Source organism: Schistocerca serialis, chromosome 6 (genome assembly GCF_023864345.2).
Source record: "Schistocerca serialis cubense isolate TAMUIC-IGC-003099 chromosome 6, iqSchSeri2.2, whole genome shotgun sequence".
Classification (NCBI taxonomy): Eukaryota; Metazoa; Arthropoda; class Insecta; order Orthoptera; family Acrididae; genus Schistocerca; species Schistocerca serialis.
The window spans coordinates 536,489,624-536,509,169 of record NC_064643.1 but is presented as its reverse complement, the minus strand read 5'-3'; the positions used below and the strand labels follow the sequence as shown (position 1 = coordinate 536,509,169).

The 19,546-nt window shown below is 38.0% G+C and overlaps 1 protein-coding gene across 3 annotated transcripts in view; it reads right to left on the bottom strand.

Annotated features, from left to right (window-relative positions):
- Positions 1–19,546, bottom strand: part of LOC126484267 (DNA (cytosine-5)-methyltransferase 1-like) — a 265,477-nt gene that overhangs the window by 113,822 nt on the left and 132,109 nt on the right. For all 3 annotated transcript variants that reach the window (XM_050107689.1, XM_050107690.1, XM_050107691.1), the window contains exon 13: positions 3,464–3,676. In XM_050107689.1, coding sequence (XP_049963646.1) covers positions 3,464–3,676 — 213 coding nt within the window. The remainder of the gene's footprint in view (positions 1–3,463; positions 3,677–19,546) is intronic.

The following is a 19,546-nucleotide window of genomic DNA, read 5'->3' as shown; positions in this document are numbered from 1 at the left end:
TCAATACGACTGGCCAATTCATCACATTTTTCAGTCAGTATTTTAACCTGATCATCGGTTTTAGAATCGGACGCATTAATCTGTTTTTGCAACTTACGCGTAGTTTCGCTCAGTTTTTTAACATCAGCTTTGATAACATCACAATCCTGTGTTAGATCTAATTGTTCGAATCTATCTGTCACTGTTTGAATATTTACTGTGTGTGTATCTGTTTTTGATTTAAGGTCAGAAATTTCATCCCGTAATTCCGCGTTCAATTGTTCTATGGTATTAATTTTATCGGACACTGTAGTAATATTATTGTCTACATACGTCTTCGCTTTCGCGAATATTTTACGTTTGTCCTCTTGTCTTTGTGCAGTGATTGTTTCCATGACTTGTCGTTTTACTTTGTTTTGATCCTGAATAAATCTGCGGAAACGCGTATCACTGTTCTGTATGTGCTGATTAAAGCGCTCGTTAATCTGAGTGTTCTGCTGTTCGAATTTCGCGTCTATCTTTGCGTCCATAGTGCGCGAAAGTTCTACCGTCATTGCTCTAAACTCGTCCCGTAATTGTGCAGCTTTTTCAGAGCATTGTTTAGCGACTCCGCTAATTTCGTCTCTGAGTGTTTCTGTTGCGGCTGTTTGCATTTCTCTTAATTCTTGCGCAACAGACTTAATTTCTTCGCTATTTTTTTGAGAACAAGCCTCAATTTCCACGCGCAACTGTTCCTTAGTGTCATGGCACTGCGCGGCAACGTCTCTAATTTGTTCACTAAGTTTGTCTTGTTTTTTGTCATTATTGTCAAGTTTTTCATTTAAGTGTTTGTTATCTTCCCTAAGTTGTTTGAAATTTTCACTCTGTTGTTTATTATCTTCCCTAAGTTGTAGCAGTATTGCCATAATTGGATCCGAGCCAAAATTACCATTTCTATTATCTGTACTGTTCAATAGTGGATCTGGAATTGTTTCACTTTCTGTAACCATTTGGTCATTTTGAAATTTACAAAAAGGTTTGTCAGTCAAATGTATACTATCAGTTATTGTTTCGGAATTAAATACATCTGTCCTACTTTGTGTGATCTGTTCATTTTCATTAGACAGATTTGTCTGTACATTACTTGAGTTTTCCGAATCGGGTGTGTTAAGCTGGGCAGCGCTCATTACAATAGAGCGTTCTGCGTCATCAATTGTCGTCAAATTAACAGACGAGACAATTGAGTTCGTTTGTTCATTATCAGGGTAAAAGTCATCACTAGTTGTTGGAATGCACTGATTGTTAGTGGGCGCAGGATTGTCATGATTACACTGCGTGTCATATGTCCTATCGGTAAAGTTGTTTGAGTCGGTAATTTCATTCAAAATACCTCGCGATACACTATTCACAGTCTTTCGCGGCATTTTAACAATAGTCAAAATTATTCACAAAACAAATAAGCACAATGCAAAAGTAACACACAAATACAACAGAGCAAAGAATTGCCGTTGACCTGTAGAAAGAAAGTCACAAGTTAATAAAAGCGTTGCGCCAAATCCTAATTATATCTAAGCAAATAAGAGCAGATATCTGACTGTTGCTCAAAAGACTCTCAACGAAATTCGATCCTGGCAGGGTCGCCAAGTGTAACCTCCCCACCGTAATTTTATAAGAAATAAAGTGACAATACTCAATACAAATGGGAGCCGAGTGTAACCTCGCCACAAAAATTTTAAAAGGAAAAAGACAATACTTAATACAAATGCTAATGGACACTGCTCTAAGCGTAACCTGCCCACAATGAAATGTACTGACAATGGCAACAAAAAATGTGAAATACGCAATCTGACTCAAATATAAATTCTTCACAAAATTTAAAGTCCGTTCAGTGACAAGAAAATACAATTAAACCGAAATATCGGTCTTTGGCCCTGTGTAAAACAATCAGAATTAAAGTCTTACCTCAGAATAAATGGATGTCACATTTCTGCTCTTGTTGTTGCGCACCGCTTGGAGGAACTGCATTGCAAATAATAATATTCTCTTTTTTTTGTGATTCTAGTGAAATTTTTCTTCAAAAGAAGTGGAATGAAATGGGAAGTGCAACGAGATCTTTAGTTCAATAAAAAATTAAATTTTTGAAAAAAATGCTTTTGAAATAAAAATTATTATTGGGGAACTTGTTGGAGAATAATTACAATTTTTCATTATCTAATAATTATATTAATTAACAGTATACCTTATTCACCATCTTGACCAGTGTTGCCGACCGCCTACATCACACAACCGCACTGGGCTGCTACTACTGACCGAGAACTCTGCATGACGACTACTAGCGTACTGCACGCGACGACTACTGACAGAGTACTGCCCTCAACTAGACAGAGCTACAGACTCGCAACGACTACAGACAGAGTGAGAACCGCTCGCAACACTCGCGCGGTCAAGAGCAAACTCTCTGGTCACAGATGCTACAATGCCTCGCCATCACTGCTGCGTTACATACGTGTTTCAGTACATGACAGTACCATCCTTTTGTCAGCGATAATCTCCATTGAACAGAATAATATAGGTGTAAGCATGTTTAAAAAATTCAGAAACAGCTTCTCGAATGTTTCAAAGATGAGGTGCAGTGAGTATCACAACCATTTCAGTTACACGTGACAATGTAGAAACTGACTACGATGTTAAGCCCTGAAAAACTCACAGTTTTCTATGCATGACATTCACAATAGCTGACAGACACTATACTGCTACTGGATAATTGGCCCTGTGTCCATCTTGGGAACACTGAATAATCACTGTGCAATAACCTTGTTATGGTCAGATTATTCTTATGCTGAAATATCATACCACCTTTGATTCATTGCAATATGGAAGGACACCTTCTCAATATAAATCATCTGTAACACACACCTACCTTCCAAAATGTTCAGCTGATGGTTGTTAAAATTCCACACAGTTCAATGACTAACAGTAAAAGTGCATATTACAATCTATGGTTACCCTCCTGTATGCAAGTGCATGTGTTCTAGGGATTACTGTACACCACACACAAACTGTCTGCCGTCAGTGTCATGGAAGCTGACAGAGAAGTTATCTTATGATACTATAAGATGCAAATGTGAGACTTTGTACACTGGAAACTGTTTATACTCCAAATAAGATTGTATAAGTTATCTAAAATTAACATGAAATGAAACTATACAACAACTCAACATTCTTTAAACATTCAATGGTAATTTGAGGATCATAGTACCCAACAGTGGGTGTTTTCCCATTCCCGCACCAAATTTATAAGAAGTATTAAATAACGTTACTTGTAAAGTAGGTTTGTCCCCCCTCAGTTTTGTTCATTCCTCTGACTGCCATTGGGAGCACAATAATTGCAGTTTACCGACTAGTCTCAGTTCTTATTTGTGGTGTGTACTTTGCTTGTTAACTCCTCTTTGTTTAAAATATTCAAATTACAAAACCCATTAAGTACCAAAGACTAGTATCTCACCTTTTTTGATAGAAGAATGTCTTCCCATCATCTTCAAAGTTATTTTCCTTGTTTGTAGGGACACCACCTAATTCCCTCCAATTTGAAGGAACAGGTGTAAAATGGATATTGGCTTTGCATTTCACAGTTGAGATGAGGGTATTTTCACATTCATCAACAACAAAGAGCTCCAGAGGATCAGCAGTCTCTCCAAGAACTGTGTCTGTTCCACGGCTTTGCCACAAAACAAAAATCGATATTTTTAAGTATGTTACAACTGAGAATATTATTGCAGCATTACATTTATTTTAAAATCTTAGTCAAATATTATTCACACAAATATCTATCAAAATAGATCAATGAGTTATCTCTTTCGGAATGCACAGAGTGAGAACAGAGTATGCTAACACGCATAAAAGAGCTAGCACAATTATTACTCACAATTTAGTTAATAATCCAAGCTCTGAAATGTTACACGACTGACTACACACACAGACACGCACCCACCCACCCACCGACCCACCCACACACACACACACACACACACACACACACACACACACACACACACACACACGACAGTGGATGCTACTAGTGCGTGTTAAGTTGAGAATTTGGGTTGGGCATAAAGCATATCCAGCTGGCCGAGACGGTTACGGCAACCACTTGCATTATATGGAAGATCCGAGTTCTAGTCCCGGAGCAGCACAAATTTACAGCTTTCACCATCAAATTACTTCGATGCCCGATTGCAGCTTGAGTCAGTCACTCCTTTGAAGTAAGTACAGTTGCCAAGTGAAAAGAAGATTTGAGCTTTGATCTATTTTCTGCTTTTCCTACTATTTCTCAGAACTAAATACCAATGCTTTTTTAAAACCAACTGTAATGATCTCCACTTCCTATTTTCCATGTTCCTATGTTCGTATTTAATACCCACTTTTGTTTACACTTAACTGAAAACTGGGTATTTTTTCTGGTATTTCACAACCTTGTACGTTCTTCAAATACATAGTTACGACTCTGGCCCTACCAGTGTGAACTCCAACACTAAGGCCAGATCCTCAAAATGATGAAAACAAAAAACTTGGAATGTATCTTTCTTGTTTTGTTTGAGGTGACCACATAACTTTCAGTTGTGGGAACAAATGACCTGCTGCATGCCAGCTGGCAGTGACACTCCCCAGCACCTAGTTTACGAGTTATTGTTCTTTTGATTATTTAAATGATGAATATTACATACATGTGTATATACTTACGAATTAGAGCAACTGGTGTAACTTGCAAACTATTTAACTGTCAATTTTTGTGTAATGCTGTGAGCTGACAGAGAAGGTTTTCATCATCAAAGATGAGTATTTAGCTGTCAGAAATAATCAAATCTCTGTGAAATAATGTTTACAATTATGTAAGGTATTCGCCACACTGATAATGTAGAAACAACACTGCTACTGCCATAATGTTTAAAATTGCACCTGAATTTTGTGGCATATGGTTTCTAAGACAAATGCTTATGGAAACACGCTAGTCCACTGCACAGTGCCTCAGTGCTGCGACATTTTCTACCACAATGCCGCCTAATCTGTGCAGACCACGTTTCTTACTGTGCTGCCACACTGTTATGCTAGTGCAATGCGCATGTTTGTTTGACCCGCACACATAAACACTATTTTGCAAACGATTTTGAGGAAACTCATTAATTAAGTTGGTAATTTGACTTCTTATATTCTCACATTAATATCTGACAATGGAATAGTTATTAGTCATAGTTAATATTAAGTTAAAGATTTAACTGGCCCACTCGTCAAGTTTGCATGTTTCTAAAGTGATAGTTACTTTTAAATCTGAAAGCAGAGTCATATCTAATTCCAATTTAGACTAAGTATAATTTATAATTTAAATAGTGGAGATGTGTCACACCATACCACATCAGTTGCACTCTAGGCCACAAACAATTGTGTATTCAGCAGTATATACTTGTATGACAGGTATTCATTCTGTCTTCTTGTCTGCAGTGTGAAAGCTTTGTTCACAAAACAATATCTAACATTTGTTAGCTGGTAGTAACACATGACAAATATTTAAAGAAAGAGTAGGAACAGATGTGTTCAATAATGTCCAATACATGCACTATCAGTCTGAATGGGAAAAGCAATGATAAACACGGAAGACTTCATTTACTTTATTGACATTGTTTTCATAAGATCAATTCAGTTTTCAATGAAGTGATAGAACAGAAATTTAAGTTGACATAACATAATGGCCAGTTATTTTTCGGAGGCTGTCAATTCATTATAATTCCCATTTCACTGTGTTTAACGAGTTTCTAAATCAAAGTAGAACGGTCAAAGGGCATGCTAAAATGAAAATAAAACTTTTTCCATCTAGGTAAAACTTTGCCACGAACTTACGTTTTCAACACTAATATCTTTCCAAATTTATATCGCAAACGCCAACTTCTTTTTCTGAAAAGTGCTCAACATTAACTGATAGCCTAAAGCTTGTCAATACCATTTCTGATCTGATTCCGAAATATCTCCCATATAATGAGTCTCTCCATCTTTCTCTTTCTTTATTTTCTAGTATAGTTCATAATATTAATTCATTTGTACCAGCAGTAATTCATTACTACTACAATTTTCCCCTAAAATCATGGTCTTGTCTCGGTGGACAGCAGGGGTTTCGAAAGGTTTGTTAGTTTTCAGATATCATTCTCTGTCTTACGGGTGTTCGTCACTGTGTTCATAATCACTCAGTATCACATTCTTATGAGTCACTGTGACAAATAGGCCTTATAGCGGATGGGGCATTGTGGTATTTTACAGTTTTTCTTTTGTTTTCAAGGTTACTCCACCTATATTTGTGAGACAAAAATAACACACTGTTGTATGAACTGCTGGTTCTCTCCAAACCATGGAAATAGGAAACAATGGACTGTCATGTGATCCCTTGGTTCTTTCAAAATCAAGGAAATAGGAAAGAATGGGAGACACGTTTCTTTTACCCAGCTTGTCAGTAGTGTAACACATGTATGTTGGTAGTCAATCTTATTATGGCCACTGATTTTATTCATAAAATAAAGTTTGTAACACTTCTTAACAACTGGATTAAGTATTTGTCTAAAAGTTAATTCTTCAGAGACACACGTACAAGGCATTTGAGCACAATTTATCAGTAGTGTTGTTAAACATCCTTCACAGTCTGGGGATGTATTTCTGAACTGAGAGTCCCGCATGAGAATTTATAACTTCTGCAAAATATTTAAATGAGCGATGGACAATGTTTTCACAGATTTTGATAAATATGGAATAATGCATCACAAGAAAACTGAGTTTAGTAACTATTTCGCTATGGCATGCATAAGTATTCAAACTCTAGTATCATCGTGACAAAATTCATCCCCCAAGATATGGCATCAGAGAGGCGAACGCTTAAATACATTCAAACATAAACACACACTTTTTTGGTTAAATATTTATTTAGATGCAGAGATTAAACTAATGTAAATTTTAGTTACAGTGTTTTTATTTTGGAAATGGCACAGACCAGTAAAGTTCAGCAGTACCAATTGATGCACCAAAGGAAAATAAGTGTGAAGTAATGCACCAGTAGTTTTGAAAAAGAATACAAACTTTAAACGTGAATTTATGTGAATTAGGACTGAAATTAAAAAAAACTTGTTTATATGGAATTAATCAGGGTCTTAGCGTGCTTCCAGGAAGGGGAAAAATGACAGCTGCAGCTAATGAAAATTGAGGCAGCTGAGGAGCAGGAGCGAGCTGGAGTGCAGAGACTCTCATCGTGGAAACCCAAGAGTGACACTTGCCCTCTACATGCCCTGGTTGGATCCGTTAAAGACGATTTACAACTGAAGAAAGCAGGCGTCTACAAAATTCCCTGTGAATGTGGCTCTGCATATATTGGCCAGACGACAAGAACTGTCCATGAACGATGTACAGAACATAAAAGATACACCCGTCTGCGGCAACCGTCAAAATCGGCAGTAGCAGAGCACTGTATTTCATTGGGACATTCAATGGAATACAATAGAACAAAAATTTTAGCTCCGGTTTCCGGCTTTTGGGATTCCGTAATCAAGGAATCAGTGGAAATACGTCTTGCCGATAATCTCATAAATTGTGACAACGGCTTTCAGCTGGATAAAAATTGGAATCCTGTTATTAAAATTATACAATCACAGCAGAATCAATCAACAGCGTCATTCGATACTCAATGACTAAATGATCTTTTATTTTCACCACCGAGGGCAGCACGTACAACTCGGCTATGCCGCACATGTCAACACCTGACGCATGCGCTGTAGGATGCCAGTACATTTTGCAAGCGCGAGATTCGGCATAAATACCGCGACTGCACCTGGGCTCTTCAGTAGTTGTGTACTCACCTGATGATGGCCCGACATCTCTGGGCCGAAATATCGTGGCAGAATGTCGACGGGATCCGGCTGCATACCCAGAAATGATTAGAAGAAGAAATACGCCGGGAAAATTTCAGAAGTCACAAATATATTATTATATTTCTTTCTTGTCTCAGACGTTATGTCTGGTTAAAAATGGAAAGTGACTCGGACCTTGAACAAGTGTGGCTTCCTTTTAACTGTACGGTATATGTTACATTGCATTTAGGAACTTTCGGGTAATTGAACATGTATCAATAATTACAGATTTCTGTAGTTGTATATATACATTTGGATGTAGCTGAATTGCGTTGATGTACTGGTGGATATTGTGTGGGATGAGTCCTGTAGTTGATAGTATAATTGGTATAATGTCAACTTTATCCTGATGCCACATGTCCTTGACTTCCTCAGCCAGTTGGATGTATTTTTCAATTTTTTCTCCTGTTTTCTTTTGTATATTTGTTGTATTGGGTATGGATATTTCGATTAGTTGTGTTAATTTCTTCTTTTTATTGGTGAGTATGATGTCAGGTTTGTTATGTGGTGTTGTTTTATCTGTTATAATGGTTCTGTTCCAGTATAATTTGTATTCATCATTCTCCAGTACATTTTGTGGTGCATACTTGTATGTGGGAACGTGTTGGTTTATTAGTTTATGTTTTATGGCAAGTTGCTGATGTATTATTTTTGCTACATTGTCAGGTCTTCTGGGGTATTCTGTATTTGCTAGTAATGCACATCCGCTTGTGATGTGATCTACTGTTTCTATTTGTTGTTTGCAAAGTCTGCATTTATCTGTTGTGGTATTGGGATCTTTAATAATATGCTTGCTGTAATATCTGGTGTTTATTGTTTGATCCTGTATTGCAATCATGAATCCTTCCGTCTCACTGTATATATTGCCTTTCCTTAGCCATGTGTTGGATGCGTCTTGATCGATGTGTGGCTGTGTTAGATGATACGGGTGCTTGCCATGTAGTGTTTTCTTTTTCCAATTTACTTTCTTCGTATCTGTTGATGTTATACGATCTAGAGGGTTGTAGAAGTGGTTATGAAATTGCAGTGGTGTAGCCGATGTATTTATATGAGTGATTGCTTCGTGTATTTTGCTAGTTTCTGCTCGTTCTAGAAAGAATTTTCTTAAATTGTCTACCTGTCCATAATGTAGGTTTTTTATGTCGATAAATCCCCTTCCTCCTTCCTTTCTGCTTAATGTGAATCTTTCTGTTGCTGAATGTATGTAATGTATTTTATATTTGTGGCATTGTGATCGTGTAAGTGTATTGAGTGCTTCTAAGTCTGTGTTACTCCATTTCACTACTCCAAACGAGTAGGTCAATATTGGTATAACATAAGTATTTATAGCTTTTGTCTTGTTTCTTACAGTCAATTCTGTTTTCAGTATTTTTGTTAGTCTTTGTCTATATTTTTCTTTTAGTTCTTCTTTAATATTTGTATTATCTATTCCTATTTTTTGTCTGTATCCTAGATATTTATAGGCATCTGTTTTTTCCATCGCTTCTATGCAGTCGCTGTGGTTATCCAATATGTAATCTTCTTGTTTAGTAAGTTTTCCCTTGACTATGCTATTTTTCTTACATTTGTCTGTTCCAAAAGCCATATTTATATCATTGCTGAATACTTGTTATCTTTAGTAATTGGTTGAGTTGTTGATTTGTTGCTGCCAGTAGTTTTAGATCATCCATGTATAGCAAATGCGTGATTTTGTGTTGGTATGTTCCAGTAATACTGTATCCATAATTTGTATTATTTAGCATGTTGGATAGTGGATTCAGAGCAAGGCAGAACCAGAAAGGACTTAATGAGTCTCCTTGGTATATTCCACACTTAATCTGGTATTGGCTGTGATGTGATATTATTTGAATTTGTTTGGATATTAAGTGTGGTTTTCCAATTTTTCATTACTATGTTTAGGAACTGTATCAATTTAGGATCTACTTTGTATATTTCCAATATTTGTAGTAACCATGAGTGGGGTACACTATCAAAAGCTTTTTGGTAATCAATGTATGCATAGTGTAGCGACCTTTGTTTAGTTTTAGCTTGATATGTCACCTCTGCATCTATTATCAGTTGCTCTTTACATCCTCGTGCTCCTTTGCATCAGCCTTTTTGTTCTTCATTTATAATTTTGTTCTGTGTTGTATGTGTTATTAATTTCTGTGTAATGACTGAAGTTAATATTTTGTATATTGTTGGTAGGCATGTTATGGGGCGATATTTAGCTGGGTTTGCTGTGTCTGCTTGATCTTTAGGTTTCAGATAAGTTATTCCATGTGTAAGTGTATCAGGGAATGTGTATGGGTCTGCAATGAAACTGTTAAATAATTTAGTTAGGAGTGAATGTGTTGAGGTGAACTTCTTTAGCCAGAAATTTGCTATTTTATCTTTTCCAGGGGCTTTCCAATTGTGAGTAGAATTAATTGCTTGGGTGACTTCATGTTGCAAAATTATCACTTCAGGCATCCGCGGTATCATCTTGTATGTGTCTGTTTCTGCTTGTATCCACCGTGCATGCCTGTTATGTTGTACCGGGTTTGACGATATGTTGCTCCAGAAGTGTTCCATGTCTGTTATGCTTGGTGGATTGTCTATTTTAATGTGTGTGTTATCTATTGTCTGGTACAATTTCTTTTGGTTTGTGTTGAATGTTTGGTTTTGTTTCCTTCTATTTTCACTTTTTTTGTATCTTCTAAGTCGTTTGGCCAATGCTTGTAATTTCTGCTTCTTTTCATCTAATTGTTCTATCGCTTCTTGTTGTGAGATTTTACCTAACCTTTTTCATTTTTTTTCTAACATTTCATTTCTTATAAATTGTGTTAGCTGTCCAATGTCTTTTCTCAGTTTTTCTATTCTGATCTGTAGCCTGTGTTGCCATGCTGGTTTTGTGGGTTTCTTCTGTGTGTTGGTTGGTTCTGATCTCTGCCTAGTGTGTATATTTAGTGTAGTGAGTGCACCTATATAAACCAGTACCTGTAACTCTTCCATAGTTGTGTTTTCATTTATTTTGTTGTGTATGATTGTGTTCATAGTTTTTATTGTTATTTCGACTTGTCGGTTATTTGGCGGTCTATGCAAGAATGGTCTAATGTCTGTATTTGTGTCTTTGTATTCTATATATGTCAGCTGAAATTTCTCTTCTATATCTAACATGTGTGTCACTTCGTGTTCTATTTGTGCTCGTTCTGGTGGCTGTCTTAAGATTTCGTTTTCCTCTGATTGTTTAATTGATGTGTGTTGGTCTTTGTTTGTTTGCTCTGGGATGTTTGAGTCCATTACTGTATTTTCTTCTTCTTCTTCTTCTGATTGCACATTATTTTGTTCCAGTATTTGTTGTACTTGTTGTTTGATGTTTTCTAATTCTGACCGGGGTATCCTGTTATTTTTGATTATTACACGGATCTGATCAGCTAGTCGCTGTTCTGTTGAAAATTTTAATTCTGGGTATCTGGTAATAAATGTTGTGTATACTTGTGATCTATATCCAGTTGTGTTGGTTCCTAGGTTTGTTGCTTGGTAATAACAGAACATGAGGTGTCGATTAACTTCATCTGACCATCTCATCCTCTGTCTTTGTTTTCCTTCTAGGATGGTTGCAGGAAGCATATCCTGCAAAACACCTCTATTTGGATTTAAATCATTTTCCAGTTGGCTAGCAGTGCCGTTACCACTGTGGGCGGGCGTCCCCGACCATGACGGCGCTTGTCCAAGGCTTCTTTAGTTCTGTCCTGAACCAAGTAATCACACTAAAAGGGGGGTTAGCCCTATTAGTGGTTTGTTCTTTTCGTCGCCTTTTACGACTGGCAGAACATGCCGGAGGCCTGTTCTTTTCCTGGGCCTCCACGAAGTTATTATTATTATTATTATTATTATTATTATTATTATTATGCAGTAGCTCATTTGCTATAATACCACTTCTAATTTAAATGTCATTTTCTTCTTTTGTGTTCTCCGTTTTGTTTGTAATACATATGCACCTGAAAAATTCACATATGCGATAAATGTGATTCTGCCTCAAAATGCAAATGCATGTAACCAATGCTATTTCACAGCAAACTGTACCCAGATGAATTATTTTATCAGATACCGTTCATAAAAGCCTTACTTTCTTCACATATATATATATATATATATATATATATATAATGGAAGGAAACATTCCACGTGGGAAAAATTATATATAAAAACAAAGATGAGGTGACTTACCGAACAAAAGCGCTGGCAGGTCGATAGACACACAAACAAACACAAACACACACACAAAATTCAAGCTTTCGCAACAAACTGTTGCCTCATCAGGAAAGAGGAAAGGAGAGGGGAAGACGAAAGGAAGTGGGTTTTAAGGGAGAGGGTAAGGAGTCATTCCAATCCCGGGAGCGGAAAGACTTACCTTTTTTCCCCCTAAGGTAAGTCTTTCCGCTCCCGGGATTGGAATGACTCCTTACCCTCTCCCTTAAAACCCACTTCCTTTCGTCTTCCCCTCTCCTTTCCTCTTTCCTGATGAGGCAACAGTTTGTTGCGAAAGCTTGAATTTTTTTTTTGTGTGTGTGTTTGTGTGTCTATCGACCTGCCAGCGCTTTTGTTCGGTAAGTCACCTCATCTTTGTTTTTTATATATATATATATATATATATATATATATATATATATATATATGTCTCTGAAAGACACATGCTGTATATAGTAACACAGGATTCAGCTATAGGACATGTATGTCTGTCTGCTAGCTCATACTGTTATTGTTTGAAATTGCAGACACTGTGACATGGTTATTTTAGTGACAGATGCTTTGAACTATGGCTACATAAGATACCAGTAGGGATCAGGCCACAACTATCTCATGTGCCTTGTGTTGGGTGTAACTTATTATTTTCTTACCTTATTTTGATATGTGAAAAGAAATTAATGCTGGTCCACCACAGTGCTCAAGTACAACTCTCAGACACCAGAAAGGATTGGCGATCCATGTGCCAAGCTTCCACAGAAACCCTAACTCTTGAAAAGATTACACAAGAAACTCTTGACTCTGGATTAAATTGGTTTGCAGCCACTAAACTTGTTTGTAATCCAAACAAAACCCAAAAGCTTATGTTAAGACTGTCTAAGAATGTAGACAATAAATGTGTCAAACTCTTAGGATACATATTGATGCCAAACTCAATTGGAAAGAACATGTTAACCATGTCCGAAAAAGGCTTTCAGCAGTGTCCTACCTCATGTGGGAGCTTTTTTAAAAAAAGACTGTGCAATATGCCAGTCTGGTCCTAAAGAGTACTGCCCCCCTCTTTTTACCAGGTTTAGGATACTAACAGTGGTGAATCTGTGTATCTATGAGTCTGCACTCTTTGTCAAGAACAACATTAAAGAATGCAGGGAAACAATTCACGAACACGACAGCAGAAATAAGGCAAACACTGATATCCCAAGGAACAGGGAATAAAAAGAGAAAACTCCCACAAAGTGAATGCCCTCAAAATTTTTAACAAATTTTCTCTCCCTGCTCGATACTTGTCATTTACAAAATTTAAATTATGTGACTGGCTAGCAAAAGATCACTGTTACAATATAAAAGAGGTCTATGACATGAACAATGCTGACATTCATACCTAAGATAACTATATATTAGGTACTTAATTTGTACATATAATATGAACATTAAACAATGGAAAATCCAGGATGAAATGTAAAACTATTATGAAAAGGAAAGTTGCTACTGGGGAGGGAGAGTGCTAATATGGTGGGGGTGATGGGCAGTAAAGTGTTGCACATTAGACAGAAGGCAGGCGAGATGTGGGGGAGGGGCAAGGGGGGTGGGGTGGGGGGGGGGGGGAGTAGCGGGAAAGACGAGAAGTAAAAAGACTGGGTGTGATGGTGGAATGATGGCTGTGTAGTGCTGGAATGGGAGCATGGAACGGGTTGGATGGGTGAGGACTAGACTAACAAAGGTTGAAGACAGGAGGATTACGAAAACGTAGTACGTATTGCAGGGAAAGTTTCGACCTGCACAGTTCAGAAAAGCTGGTGTTGGTGGGAAGGATCCATATGGCACAAGCTGTGAAGCAGTCATTGAAATGAAGGATGTCATGTTTGGCAGCATGTTCAGCAACAGGGTGGTCCACTTGTTTCTTGGCCACAGTTTGTCGGTGGCCGTTCATGGGGACAGACAGCTTGTTGGTTGTCATGCCTACATAGAATGCAGCACAGTGGTTGCAGCTTAGCTTGTAGATCACATGACTGGTTTCACAGGTAGCCCCCCCTTTGACGAGATAGGTGATGTTCGTGACTGTACTGGAGTAGGTAGTGGTGGGAGGATGTATGGGACGGATCTTGCATCTAGGTCTATTACAGGGGAATGAGCCATGGGGTCAGGAGCTGAGATTGTGTAAGGATGGACGAGTATATTGTGTAGATTCGGTGGAAGGCAGAATACCACTGCGGGAGGTGTGCGAAGGATAGTGGGTATGACATTTCTCATTTCAGGGCACAATGAGAGGTAGTCGAAACCCAGGTGGAGAATGTAATTCAGTTGCTCCACTCCTGGGTGGTACTGAGTTATGAGGGGAGCACTACTCTGTGGCCGGATGGTGAGACTTTGGCAGGTGGTGAAAGACTGGAAAGATTAGGCACAGGAGATTTGTTTTTGTACAAGGTTGGGAGGATAATTACTGTCTGTGAAGGCTTCAGTGAGGCCCTCGGTATATTTTGAGAGGGACTGCTCATCACTGCAGATGCAACGACCACGGGTGCCTAGACTGTGCGGAAGGGACTTCTTGGTATGGAAAGGGTGGCAGCTGTCAAAGTGGAGGTATTGCCAGTGGTTAGTAGGTTTGATGTGGACGTAGGTAATGATGTAACCATCTTTGAGGTGGAGGTCAACATTTAGGAAAGGTAGCTTGTTGGATTGAGTAGGACCAGGTGAAGTAAATGGGGAAGAAGTTTTTGAGGTTCTGGAAGAGTGTGGATAGGGTGTCCTCACCATCTAACCATATCGCAAAGACATCATCAATGAATCTGAACCAAGTGAGAGGTTTAGGATTCTGGGCTTTTAGGAAGGATTCCTCTAGGCGGCCCATGAATAGGTTGGCATAGGATGGTGCCATGTGGGTGCCCATAGCAGTACACTGGATTTGTTTGTAGGTAATGCCTTCACAGGAGAAGTAATTGTGGGTGAGGATATAGTTGATAACGGTGACTATGAAGGAGGTTGTTAGCTTGGAATCCGTTGGGCATTGGGAAAGGTAGTGTCCAATAGCGGTAAGGCCATGGACATTAGGAATGTTAGTGTAATGGGAGGTGGCTTCAATAGTGATGGGCAGAGTACTGTGTGGTAAAGTAGCAGGAACTGTGGAGAGTCGGTGGAGGAAATGATTGGTATCTCTTATATAGGAGGGTACGTTCCGGGTAATAGGTTGAAGGTGTTGGTCTATGAGAGCACAGATTCTCTCAGTGGGGGCACAGGAACTGGCCACAATGGGGAGCCCTGGATGGTTAGGTTTATGGACTTTAGGAAACATGTAGAAGGTAGGACAGCAGGAAGTGGTAGGGGTAAGTAGAGAGATGGACTTCGGGGAGAGGTTCTCGGATGGGCCTAAGAATTTGAGTGGTGTTTGGAGATCCTGCTGGATTTCTGGAATAGTGTCACTGTGGCAAGGTTTGTAGGTGGAAGTATCTGAAAGTTGGCGGAGTCCTTCTGCCAGGTATTTTGCGCGATTCAAAACACCATTGGCAGAGCCTTTGTCCACAGGTAGGATTATAAGGTTGCGTGTGCTATCAATTGCCGGAGACTGCAGTCGTGTGTGTGTGTGTGTGTGTGTGTGTGTGTGTGTGTGTGTGTGTGTATTGTTGACTAAGGCCTTAATGGCCGAACTTTATTCTGACAGCCTTTATGTTGTGCCTATCTGCAACTCAGCATCTCCACTACATGGTGAGTAGCAACTTTCCTTGCTTTCAAGTGTGTGTCACATGACCCATGAAAGGGTTCTGCAATATACTAATTAGGGTTTATATGCTACAGATTTGGTATCAGTGTTCGATGTGGTTATCAAACTGTGTGAGGAAAAGGAAGATAATCCCAAGAAAAACCTTAAATCAGAGACATTCTTTTCACCGACAAGAAAATACTGCTGCTCCTCAACAGTAATAATCATTTGCTGTAAGCTTAAATAGAGCCAAAACCAGAAAACATCAAATACTCCATTCAAAAGGCTTTTATTATGAAGAATAAATAATGTTTATTCTTTTTTTAATCATTATTTTATCTCGAACAACACTTATTTTCTTTTCATGACCTTTTTCCGCAGTCAATTTTGTCTTCAGGCAAGTAGCATGGCAAACTTGTAAATCTACACATATAACAATTTACAAAAATAGATGCTACATTTTCGGGTCCTTAGTAGATGCCCTAAAATATATGAAATTTCCCCCATTTCTTATTCCAGTTGTATTTTTCTAAACTTTTTATTCAGAGTATACCTTACAGACTACTGATGACAACACTGTTGATAGTTCATGAAGAAACATTTTCTTTAAAGAAATGTTCAAAATTTGATATTGCGTATCTACATGTACTCCAAAATTTGACCTCACTAATGAACAGTTATAGGATTAACATACGTTATTTATAAGGACTCTCTCCCATCTTTCTAAAGAATCTTTTCTGACAACTGTGAGATTCCTACAGTATATTTATTCAAAATTATTTGTTCCTAGAGCAAAGTTACAGGATTTTTGCTGAACTGAATTCTGGATTTTTCCCACAAGTATTAGAGTTAGGAAATTTCCTCTACCCTCATTATCTGTAAATGAGCAACGGCGTCTGTAATTATTATTATGAATATGATGCCGCACCATTTCCATTAATGCTATACTCTGTTTTAGTGCAAATATTTGTTTGATATTGTATTATGACGCCCTTATGTCACAGAAAGTATGGCATGAAGCTACCAACACCCCACAGACTGCTCAGGCAAGACTCAGAATCTGACAACTTAATAATGGATAACATCGCTACTGAAAAATTTCACAGAATTTGAATCAGTGTATTTATGATCCACTCAATACGGACAATGTATGGTAACTCATAATTAAAATAAATTCTCATCTGTAACAGTTGAAAATCACTTTGAAGAACTTTAAATAGAAGGAAACCCGTATCTAAGTTTTTAGTAATTGGCGACTCCAGGGTGTGCTGTGTGCACAACGACCATGTATGTTAAATTAAACTGAAGGTCAGCGTTGGCCGTAATATTGATGGTTTATTGATAGCAAAATCTATTTTCAATCACACAGTGAACATCTTCAGTGCTGGAAGTTAAAAATTTCACATAGTGATCAGTGAATAAAAATAAAAAACCACAAATACACCAGAGTATAAACCAACAGTTGTTGAATAAAAACAAAAAACCACAAATACACCCGAGTATAAACCAACAGTTGGTTTATACTCAGGTGTATTTGTGGTTTTTTGTTTTTATTCACTGATCACTATGTGAAATTTTTAACTTCCAGCACTGAAGATGATCACTGTGTGATTGAAAATAGATTTTGCTATCAATAAACCATCAATATTACGGCCAACGCTGACCTTCAGTTTAATTTAAAGTTTTTAGTGTTCGCCATCTGGAACCCTCTCACTAGAGTGTTTAAATCTTAAATCACTTCAAAAATTCAATGTTATAGTCATATAGCCGTAATTCTTACAATTCCAAAAACATACAGTTTTTGATAATAACATGTTAGTTTACTAAAGATTTCAATTAGAATATTTGAATTACCAGAGATTTCTTGGCGAGTTGTGAAAATCCCAGTGTACGTTCAAACTTCTTTTCCACAAAACAGAACCACTATTTGTACCAATTAAAGACTATTCACCTAATTATTAATGAAAACTGTGCCCATGCTTATTATGTTTTTCCTTTTGTTCCTTTATGACAAGCCATATACAGTCATCACCTAGCATTCAAAGAGCAAAGCTACTACCTCAATCAGCCTGAATCCAGAAGTTACTGTGTAAGCTAACATGTCAGAATGTCACTTCGGTAGCAGAGTTTAGTTACAATGATTATTACAGTCAGAAGTGTAGTATTCAACCGCTTGTTTATTTGTTATTGTCACTTGTTAATTCTTGTCAGGCTGCTGTCAAGTGTTGTGGTACCTTATGTTACTACCTGCAGGCTGATCATGCGTTAGTAACAGTAAATGTGAAGGGTATGAAAAGTAAACCTGACAGTGTTGTGTTAATGTTCAAAGCCCAAATAATCATCGGGAGTGTAAAAATAGTAAAAGTTATGAGGCATGCTTAACATATTTTGTAGTAAATTGTGACCAACACTTCCGTATTCTATAAAATTTGGCGGTGAAGTTTTTTCACAAAAACACTCCGTTACTGCAGTGTACATGTTTTATTAGTCCTACATTTTCACTTTTTCTTCCACTCGCCAACTTGTTTCTTCACAGTCAAGCGTTCGAAATTTTACCATTGCTATATAAACTTCACTCTTATGAATTCAACTGCTATGTTGTAATACTATGTTTTGGGTATATTATCACTGTCAAATTTTGTTCCATTTAGTTTCCTCATTCAACAGTAGAATATATACTGTCAACATCTGTAGTACATTAGCACTGTTTTTGACACTGTTACATGATATCCCAGCTCTTTCATTATTTATACAAACTATTTCTTGGGTATTGTACCTTTAGATCTAAAAGGAAACTTTCAATTCTTGTAGCATTACAGATCCTGAAATTAAAATATTATTTGTGAGGCTAGTTAAAGTTAGTAGATTAGTGTTCAGATAAACACTGCACCAGTCAGGATACAGTCCCACTGTGAGTGCTTTTCTCAGGGCAAAGAAGGATGAGTTAGTTGCTGTCCCTACGTAGCAGGAAATTATTGTTGATGCTGCCAAGCAACTGGAAGCTGCTTCATAGGCTGTGTGGGAGTCAGATATCAGAAATACCAAAGGTACTGTACGCACCATATTTAACAGTCTTCTCTGCCAGAGGTATGGAATCTATCACCACTTGTCCACCTTACTGTGAATGGCATGTTAGAGGTAGGTCTAGGGTCCTTGTACAGTGCAGACAGGGACCAGGTAGAACTCAGTGCAATACCCAACCTCATCCCCCCCTCCCCCTCCAACAGAATGAAAGACGCATGTCATCTGGTGTCCATTATCACACTTTGATCATTCCATGAACAGGCACAGTACATTCAGAAAGCCACCCTCACTAACAGAATCTCAACAAAGTTTGAAATGAGCAGCACTGTCTCCAAAATTGATTGGTCACTGTGGTTCTGAGTCGAGCTGAACCAGAGATTCTGAAGGTTCTGTGACAACCTATGCTATGACATCCTGGGCTTGGACCGTAAGGTTGAAAATCGTAACGTTCTCTTAAATGGTCAGGTGTGCACTACATACCAGAGGCTGCTACCCAGGTAGCTGACAGTGTGCAGTACACACAATGGATGTTTAACTTACATGACGCTCCATCCGTTTCAGTTAATGATAGCTGTACGAGATACTGAAGAATTAGGATAACATTGAAAGAAATGGCATCCACAGATGAATCAGTTCTAGTACTTGTGATCAATTGCTGAAGCATTTGCAATAAAATTCCAGAGTTTAAAGGGCTCCTGAAAGCCAGTGTAGCTCATATAATACC